The 9,521-nt window shown below is 48.9% G+C and overlaps 4 protein-coding genes across 4 annotated transcripts; 2 read left to right on the top strand and 2 right to left on the bottom strand.

Annotated features, from left to right (window-relative positions):
- Positions 1-36: 36 nt before the first annotated feature.
- On the top strand, positions 37-1,369 carry BDR25DRAFT_362525 (uncharacterized protein; the record flags this gene model as incomplete). The annotated part of the gene is made up of 9 exons (XM_033696588.1): positions 37-163; positions 245-265; positions 307-395; positions 431-738; positions 770-865; positions 908-1,045; positions 1,105-1,170; positions 1,255-1,268; positions 1,335-1,369. The coding sequence occupies 9 exons, from the start codon at positions 37-39 to the stop codon at positions 1,367-1,369; spliced, it is 894 nt and encodes a 297-aa protein (XP_033540567.1).
- Positions 1,370-1,556: 187 nt separating this feature from the next.
- BDR25DRAFT_362524 (uncharacterized protein) lies at positions 1,557-2,376 on the bottom strand (the record flags this gene model as incomplete). The annotated part of the gene is made up of 7 exons (XM_033696587.1): positions 1,557-1,638; positions 1,704-1,748; positions 1,777-1,859; positions 1,894-2,085; positions 2,160-2,183; positions 2,247-2,322; positions 2,354-2,376. The coding sequence occupies 7 exons, from the start codon at positions 2,374-2,376 to the stop codon at positions 1,557-1,559; spliced, it is 525 nt and encodes a 174-aa protein (XP_033540566.1).
- Positions 2,377-3,030: 654 nt separating this feature from the next.
- BDR25DRAFT_383328 (uncharacterized protein) lies at positions 3,031-4,058 on the top strand (the record flags this gene model as incomplete). The annotated part of the gene is made up of 2 exons (XM_033697815.1): positions 3,031-3,307; positions 3,385-4,058. 2 exons carry the CDS (start codon positions 3,031-3,033, stop codon positions 4,056-4,058), a joined length of 951 nt encoding a protein of 316 aa, XP_033540565.1.
- A 1,624-nt stretch (positions 4,059-5,682) lies between these two features.
- BDR25DRAFT_106677 (Pkinase-domain-containing protein) lies at positions 5,683-8,816 on the bottom strand. Its single transcript, XM_033683509.1, has 4 exons — positions 8,594-8,816; positions 6,441-8,526; positions 6,294-6,393; positions 5,683-6,241 (listed from the first exon to the last, which is right to left on the bottom strand). Exons 1-4 carry the CDS (start codon positions 8,620-8,622, stop codon positions 5,829-5,831), a joined length of 2,628 nt encoding a protein of 875 aa, XP_033540564.1. The 5' UTR covers positions 8,623-8,816; the 3' UTR covers positions 5,683-5,828.
- Positions 8,817-9,521: the final 705 nt, after the last annotated feature.

Here is a 9,521-nt window from a genome sequence, read left to right as displayed (position 1 = left end):
CTGGCATTGCCGTGTTTGGAGTCTAGTCTAGCGTTGATGGCTACGGGCGGGAAGGTTTCTGTACTTTGTGATAGTGACTGCGATAAGAGTATGTGCGGGTGTGGGGTAAGATTTGTGTTAACATACTTGATGGATAGTATGGTTGTATATTTGAGTAGTGGGTGTGATTAGACTTTGTGAAATGTGTGAAATGTGTGAAATGTGTGATGATGTGTAATGGTGCTGTGTCCTCGTGCATTAGTAGTCAAAAAGGATGAGTGTATTGGTGGGAAAAGTATTACACCTAAGCATCTTATCACATAACAGAGATTATGATAGGGGTAATTTGGGTCAGCTGTTGGCATCTTGGGAAGTTCTCTAACTCCAGCGAGGGCCTTGAGGAATTAAACATCCCTGTTAACATTTTGTGGCAGGTGCGAACACGCTTCAGATATTTGAGGTACAAGTGTTGACTGCGGAAGACGCAGACCGTGGTTGGCGTCCCAGAGGCCGATGCGGTAGATGTAGGAGAGAGATTGTGTGTTTAACATTCTTGCGGTTTATGAATGAGGGCTTGCTCTGTGCCGATGACTTGGATAATTTATGGGAAATAAGAGAGTATTCCATACTCCTGACCACTGCTAGAGCTGAAAGAGTGCAAGTTCTTTTGATGAACCGAATCCAATCACTTCAATGGAAAGTATTTAGATTCTCAATCCTACATGCTTCTCATTTGACGATCCGCTCCCCTAACCCCCAGTCCATTTGAGCTCCCGCTCCTTACTATCAGTGAATCCTCAGCTATCCAGATAATTACCCAACGGGCTATTTTTCTCCGAGGGATTGATCAAAGTTTGAATACAGGTTCGGTCCTGAAGGTTGGTTAGTCTTTGGATCCTCTAATCCGTAGTACGCTCCCACCCGCAAGCGTCTTCTACAGCTGGATTGAGATTCATCGAACGTCCGCTTTGGGCGAACGTTTCACTCTAACGGTCCGGCCTTTCGCTTCTTCTTCTTCTTCTTCTTCTTCTTCTTCCACCTTTACTCTAAATGTTGATAACGATACGTGCGTCTGAGATAATAATTCTAGCCTCAATTGGGGCCAGCGTGGCCAACAGTACGTAGTACGTTACGTTTGAGCTTTTTTCTGCCAGTAACTTCTCAATTTGGTAGTACTTTTGTACGTAAGCAGTGAATTGATTAGCAAGTACGTAACGTAACAGTAACTTCTTAAAATCCTTATACTTTTGTACTTTTCGCGAGAAGTTTTGTCAGTCCGGGTCAAAATTGTTCTAGGAGAAGCTTTTTAGCCTAGATGAAGTCCCCTCCTCCTCCTTATCGCCCTCTGTCTCTAGCTTGTTGGGACGACTCTGATAAGCAGGAGGATTAGGATGAGGCTGTACGCCTGCTGCGATAGAGGAATTAAGACATCTAGCTTATTGTAACAATTAATAAGATAGGCAATAGGTTGGCAAATAGGCAGGTATAAGATAAGGAGCTTTTCTAGGGCAAAAGTTAACTATTTTTATAATTGTTACTCTAAAACGCGACCTTAAACAAAGCTCCCAACGCGATGGCTAATGGGGTCTAAAAACAGGAGGGAAATCTCCCAAAATATGACTTCTCTGACCCGTACTACGGGACGTACTTGGCAATTCACTGTACAAAAGTTACGTCTCACATTTTAACTACTTTTGTACTCCTCACGTGATTACTACGTTCACGTAGTTACGTTACGTACTACGGACTGTTGGCCACGCTGATTGGGGCTTCATGAGTCCGAACGGGGATCACGACCGTGTAAGGATTTCCCAAGAACAACTTGTCCGATGGCAAACCCGTTGTTGAGTGGCCTCGACGAACACCCACATGCCTGTCACCTTTCGAGCCTATCCTCCCAATTGCTTACAGGACGATGTCGGCAAATTTGTTATCTACATCCATCTGTAGACCACATGGTAATTGAGGATCGTAGATATGCTCAGGCAGGGCATCAATCCGAACAACTAACCGGGTTTTGGACCTGACAGGACTGTAAGCATATGGACTTTGTTGGAAAGATAGAATAGTGGCGTTTCTTCGAATAGAACTCAATACTTCAACCGACTGAAATTATTCGTTGTCCCTGGAACTTATTATAGCCTAATGTAAAGCCTATCCTCTAATATCGGCTCAATGACTTGTGAGGTACATATCCAGCCAGCCTACAAGAATACAGATCACAGTGTGCAGTCCTATATGGAGCCGAAATAATCCTAAGTTGGCACAGACCCGAGGAAATCGTTTCTTAAACTCCTGGCACGAGGGTTGGGGCAATCTCCCCATAGACAAGGCATCAGGCGCCTAGGATCTGCGGAGCGGCAACAAAGATGACAAAAGTCGCTGAGGAATCTTCATCTTCACGGACTGCCTTTTGGGAAATCCTGTGATGGACGGTCCAATGCAAGAGTTCGAATATGAAAACCGTTGTGCTTTAGGAGCCTAACCGGTAAGTCGGGGGTTGGCGTCTCACACTACTATATATATCTCACAGCACCTCGGACCCTCAGTCTATTGCATATCACTTCTCTCATCCCTCATGTCCATGCAAGGCTACATGGTAGTATGTTAGGTACTGCTCTTGTGGCGTCAACATTATCGGGCGACTCTCAGCTATTAGGGTGGAATATGTTGTGGAGGGCCTTAGAGTTAATCCGAACACTGAGGAAGAGGTATCCAAGCTCTTGGGTAAGCATAGGAACATATGCCTTCTTCAAGTAATTCAAAGCAATTGTTCCCCCGCCGTTGAAGTTAAGAATCCGACGAGCTAAACTTAAAAGGGTATAGATTGTCGGGTACCGGACTCCTTTTTCTGCACCAACATATGCCCCCACGATGCACGAATCCAATCACAGCCGCTATACTGTAGTACTTCGTTTTCCAAAGTCCGCTATGAAACCAAACACCCGCGAATTAAAGAGAGAGCGAAGTCCATGATTCCACCTCAGGTATATGACCCAATATCTTCCTCTACTATCATTTCAAATTTGAAGTCTCTCTTTCACTCTAGCTATGCACTCCTTCCAATTTCCTCTCTCGTTTCTTCCTTTCGTCACTTCCACGGTTCTTGCAGGCACAGCCTGCTATCTCCCCAACGGTGACCAAGGCACCGACATTCCCTGTAACTCCAGCGCTCCCGTAAGCACCTGTTGCAAAGACCTCGATGCATGCCTCTCCAATGGCCTCTGTAAATGGGAAGTGACTGAGGACACTGGTGTGAGCTTTGCTCGGGGGACTTGCACGGACCAGACATGGACAAGTCCGCTGTGTCCTCCCATGTGCCACTATAGTACGCATACCAGACCCTAGTGCGAAAACGCATACGGGTGAACAAACAATACAAAGTCTAATTCTCAGGACGGATAGACAATCTAACAACGAATGACCCATCGGCATACGACTTCCGTCGCCACGGCGTCCAGGTCTGGGAATGCGGATCTCAAGGCTTTGCCAAAGAAGCTGCGTACTGTTGCGAGTCAGAGCATGAGAGCCAGCGGTGTTGCAGTACTTCGAGTGCGGTGTTTCGTCTCCAAGGTGCAACTATTGGGCCGTTTACGGCTACTGCATCTAACGCTACTTCATCCTCAAGTTCGAATTTTACAACCACTCAAGTTATTACATCTATGACCAGCGTGCCCAAAACCGAACCTACAAGAGCCAGAGCTAGCTCTACTACCACTGCCAGCGTTCTCACCGACCCCTCATCCGAGCCCACAACCACAGCCGTCAAAATTGGCGCTGGGATAGCTGGGGGGTTGGGAGGTATCATCATCATAGCTTTAATTATACTCCTATTCCTTCGGCAACGACGACACAACCAAATCATCCACTTTCTTCAGCAACGCCAAAACACAGACTTAGGCCCAGGTGCGGACTGTAAACCCATTCCCAACGACTTCAACATCTCCAGCAAACGCCATATCTCCATGGCTTTCCATCCCGTTGAAGTAGAAGCGCACTCCAGCATACACGAGCTAGACAGCACCCGTTTTCACGAACCCGACAGCACTTTTGTACTCGAGATGCCTGAGCATTGGTAAAAGAAAAATAGGAGCGACCTTTACAGACAGCATATTACCGCATATCACCAGTGGACAATATGGAAGAGATAATTTCGTTCTATGACAATCCTTATCCATACGAAAATTTATGGAATACTAGCGATATCACATCGCTGCCCCAGGCATCTAATTAGATTATTTTGACGGAGATAGTGCGGGACGGGCGCTAAATAACTGTATTTATCCCTCCCAAAGCACTTCGGAATAACACCAAGATAGGAGTCTCGAGCGGTGTGAATGGTTTGGAAGAAAAGAGAGAACCATTCTTGTCGACGACTACATAGCACAGAACAGAATCAGAGTAGCGTCAATTTGTTAGACTAACTCCAAGAGTTACAGAGGTCATGACGAAAATTCCATTTTCTGTCCTAAGGTAGTTACATTATTATTATTATAGTCTAGCTTATATGCCAACATGTAGCAAAACACCATAGCAACCTCAAATTTCCGTTTTGCAACTCCTACTCGGAGTCACAGCCTATGAAACACATCTCCCCCCGCGATAAACAAATACGTAAACAACCAAACCAAGGAAACACGACGGTTATCTAAGCAAGACGCTAGTAGATATCCCCCCGAATGTTCCGCGTTATTCTCTCTTTAATAAAGGATCTGGCTGAAATTCTAGCGCTCTACACGCAAACCCGAATCCGATTCACATGTTCCACAGCCCATGCGCCTTGGTTGTGGCTGACGGAAGGAGTGACTACCGACTCGGCTCCAACACCAAATGCAAGAAACCCAGCCCCAACCGTGCCCAACATTACGCGGCCCACCAGAAAACGAACACGGGGGAATTTGGAATTGTCTTCCTTTCTTTCCAGGATCCGCGTACGGTTTGGTCTTTGAGACACCCACGAGAGGAATGGAGACACCGAACAGATAGGTATGAGATGAGCACATCGAAATACGTAAAGTAAAAGGGGAAAAAGAGTGATGAAGGCCTGTAGAGACACCATGAATTCATTACATATCTATCATATCTCTATGCTTAATCAATCAAAACCTACTCTCCACTCACGTCCAAGCCATCCTGCCCCCCCTTTCCCCTCAGTGTCAAGAAAAGGAGGACAAAATATCCATCCCCAATCAACCCCCAGTCCCTGAGCTCCAAGGGGGCAGGTATCCATTTCATTCAAAAACCAACGATGATTAGACGCAAAAGATACCCCAAACTTGAACGTCTTTCCATGTCTTCAGAAGATTGACCATAACCTTGCTCCCCAGACTAACTGCTGTCCTTTCATGCGTCTTTGGTTTTGTTCTTATTCACCTCTCCCTCACTATCTTCCAAGATCCCGATGTCCAAGCGCCGAGAGTAGAAGTCGTGTCACACGGATTCGAGAGGGAGTGCGAGCTACGCTGGGCGGGAATTGGAAACTACGCGTAAACGAGATGGGAATCTTTGGCGCCTGTAGAAGAATACTCGAAGAATACTGGTGTCCAAAATCCAAATAATCAGAGTCTTGAACTGAATGAATAGAAGAAGAAAAAACCCCTTATATCCAACCCGAGGCCGTGGTAAAATATTCCCAACAACAATGCAACATCTTTAAAATTTAACTAGCACGGCATGCCCCAACACACACAATAATCTGAGGAACGCGGAGAAGAGGTGGCTGGGGAAGAACGAGCATGGAACACATGCAGGGTGGTGTGAGGATTCTGGGTGATAGAGAAGCCATGAAGGCGTGGAAAGGGTATCGAATTGAGACCAACAAAGTTCGAGGAAAATTTTACGCGAGAGGTTTAATGGCTGCCGTTCTTCCGGAAGTTGAGAAGCTGTGCCAAGCTTGCTAAGCTGCATCCGCTCTTCAGGAAATCGTGGCTCATCAGTTCCGACGCGCTGGCTCGAGACTTGACATCGACGCAGAGACAGACCGAGAGGAAGGCCTTTAGCTCTTTGGACAGCTTATCCGGCTTCTTCAGGCGAGGAGTACCGTTGGTGGCAATGAGGTAAAGGGCCTTGAGCGGCTCCTCGTTAAGGTATGGTGGTTCAGACTCGATCATCTCAATGGCCATGATGCCTAGGGACCAGATATCGACCTTGTTGCCATACTCCTTTTGTTTGACAACCTCTGGTGCCATCCAGTACGGTGTTCCAACCATAGTAGCACGTTTGCTGCGTTGCTCAGTGAGCTTGGCACAGAAACCAAAATCCGCTGTGGGTTGTTAGCGCTGGAGAGTTGCGATGGACAAAACGATATTACATACTGATCTTAACGTTGCCACGACCATCCAGCAGAACATTGTCACTCTTGATGTCTCGGTGAATAATGTTCTGGTTATGCAAATGTTCCAGACCCTTGCAAGTCTAGTATGAAGTCAGCATAATTCTATCAAGCTATGCACAAGTCTCACCTCCAAACAGATCGTAGCGATCTGATCTTCGCTTATCGAGGGGTTGTTGTCGATTACATCTGTCAATGCCCCACCTTCCATAAACTCCATCACCACCCACAGCTCAGATTGTTCTTCCTGCAAGAATGCATCTAAGAAGTTCACAATATTTGGATGCTTGCTGTCTTTCATTACGATGATTTCGTTAACAATTAGCTCCTTTCGTGGCTGGTTGCGGAGATCCATCTGTTTAATGGCAACCTGGGCACGAGGTCCATTTTCCTGTAAGATCCTTCGCGCCATTGGTGAGGTAGCACCTTCGCGGATGCGAGCAACGTAAACGGAACCGGAGGCACCCTGGCCGATTTTCTTTTGCTTGTTATACGAATCCAAAGGCTTATCCTTAGAGACCACTTCGCGAAGTTTGGCCATAACCTCACTCTCGGACATGCTCGACATGCGCACATCTTTACGAGCAGGCTCTTCTTTCTTGCTAGTGAGCGCTTGTTCGGCTTTCTTGACGGCGTCATTCAGAGGTGCCCCGGTGGGTTTCTTAGCAGCCACATTCAGTGGCTGTGGTGCTGCTGATCCAGGATACTGTTTCTGTTGCTGAGGCTGGCCGTTAGCAGGGCGAGTTTGTGGTACCTGATTTTGAGATCTCTGATATTGCGAGTTCGGTTGTACAGGCGGACGTTGGCCATTGGATGTCGGAAGCTTAGACTGAGGTGAAGTGTTGTAAGCCCCGTTATTCTGCTGCTGCGGTTGCTGCTGCTTTGGTGCCGATGGGGCTGGTCGCTGAGCAGCCATCTGTCGGAGGGACCCAGGCGGTTGTTGGCGTTGGGCACCTGGAGTAGAAGGAGCGGGCCGGTTTGGATTATATCGAGCTTGCTGGCCTGATGGGCTAGAGTCACGAGAATCAAACCCGCCTCCGCCAATCTCCTGCTGCGCCATTGGAACCTTACCCTTCGGTAAAGACGCATTGTATGCCGCAAGTTCTTCACGTTCTCTTCGCTCAAACTCCAATCTTTGTCGCTCTCGTTCCCGCTCACGCTGCTGGATTCTAGCCTCATCATCTTGCAGCCTTCGGCGTTCTTGATCCATCCGGTCTTGGGAAGACGAGTAGGAATTGGGTTGCGAGGGTGTCATATATCCTGACTGTGGCGGGGTATTTTGCCTGCCCACATTGTAGCTGTCTTTGCGTTGGAATCCTCCCGGGGGGCCCGGTCGTGGGGGCGCAATGGAGCTTCCGCCACCCGAGTATCCAAGCTGCTTTTCCATACCTGAGCTAACTGGCGGGGTAGGAGTGAGACTGGGGTAGCTCTGCGGGTCCTCTGAACGCTTCACAAGCTTCTCCGTATAAAACTCCAAGACTTCCAACACCGCCTTAGGGTTCTTCGCATAATCATCTTTCGTGAGTGCCGATGCCGTAAGTAGCTTTTCCCATTCTACTGGGAGGCCTACAAAAGCTCCGCTTGTAGGGTCAAACCCTACGTGAACTCTGTGTGTGAAATTCGTGGGGTTGCTGACCCCACCCATGCTCGGGCACCGCTGGTATATGCTGTCGATCCATGAGTACACATCATCGTCAGTGTCGACTTTGCATGTAATGATCTTTGTAGGGCCGTCACGAGGCGGTGATGAGCCTTTGGAGGCGTTCAGAGCGCGAGTAATCTCAAACGACAAGGGTGCGGTGTCCGACCGCTCAACGCCCAACACATCTCGAAGTTGAATCGTAGTCGCGACCTTTGAGGAGTTGGGGCTTTTGTAAAACGCCAACTCGAATTCCTTAAGGATGAGCCATCGGTCTTGCCAGACAAATGACTTGAAGAGACCCTCGTCTTTGACCTTTACGTTGCCCTCTTTAACAACGGAAGAAGATGACAAACTTTTTTCAGATTGCGTTCGAGAGAGGAGCGAGGTCTGAGAGTTGTTATTGCTGTACTGGTTGTTATATGGATTGTTGTTGTAAGCAGGAGACTGCATGCTCAGGCCCGCCATATTCCCCGGCAAGGTGCTGCTCGTGTTTGGGGTGAGGTTGAGGCGGGGGCGGTCGGTAGGAGGCCGAGGGGCGGGACCCGGGTTCATGAACTGGTCTCTCGAATACATGCTGAAACCAAACAATCAGCGAATTGCCTAAGGTAACAATGGGAGTTGGATGGGGGCTGGAGTGGTACCCTTGTGGCGGCGGACGGCCCGAAGACATGGCGATTTGTACAGGAGAATTTGCGGTGGCCTGAGAAGTCGAAAGTTCCAGAGCACTTACTTGGGCTCACAGTCATGCGGACAATGAGGAGGAAGAGTTTAGAATATTAGACACGTTTGTCTTGTCAATTATTTGTTTTTGGTGGAGGCCAAAGCCCCAGTGAATGCGGCGAAAGCGGGGGTTCAAGGCAGGCTCCTTGAACCGACGGCGCGATATGCGCTCCCAGCAACAAGAAAGGCAGCACGCGCCGCGACGGTGAATCTCTGCGGAGTGTCGAATGCGGTGGGTAGTAGTGAGCTGCCAGAGTGGTTGTTGTTGTCCAGGAGGGGGTGCGAGGGTTGGGTTGCGGTGAGGGTGAAAGCGAGCGAGGGACAACAGCGGCTTGCTTTCTAGCGGACAGCCGTCATGGAGCGCAGATCTAGTGGGTGAATTCGTCTTCTGGCAGAGGAGGAGACGCTCACGGCAGACGGGCGAGCGGTGGTGGAAGAGCGCAGTTTGGGCAATGGGGAAAGTGGTTGGGGGTCTGGTGAAGGTCGGTGGAAATGCTGAGCTGGGTTTAGCTTCGAGTCCGCTCCCGCCTCTCCTTGTTGAGCAGCGAGTTAAAGCAGCGGCACAGATCAGCACGTGACGGCTTACGCCCCCTAAACCACAAAGAAGATTAATAGCAGCCAATCGCCGTACACCAGACTATTCATAGGCGTGTGGGCGCTTTGAGAGGTTTTCATCGTCATATCTATGCGCGCTGGAGCGCCGTGGGCGCATACAGCAATTCGCAGGAATCGTTTCAAGGCCGGGGAGGCGCGACACCACGGCAAGACGCCGACCGTGGGCGCGCCTCAATGGCTCGGCGATGGGGGGCAAAAGCTTGGATGGCTGATGGGCCGCTTTAGCAAGCACTT

Source organism: Lindgomyces ingoldianus (genome assembly GCF_010093535.1).
Source record: "Lindgomyces ingoldianus strain ATCC 200398 unplaced genomic scaffold BDR25scaffold_56, whole genome shotgun sequence".
Taxonomy (NCBI): Eukaryota; Fungi; Ascomycota; class Dothideomycetes; order Pleosporales; family Lindgomycetaceae; genus Lindgomyces; species Lindgomyces ingoldianus.
This window is presented reverse-complemented; position numbering and strand designations above follow the sequence as displayed.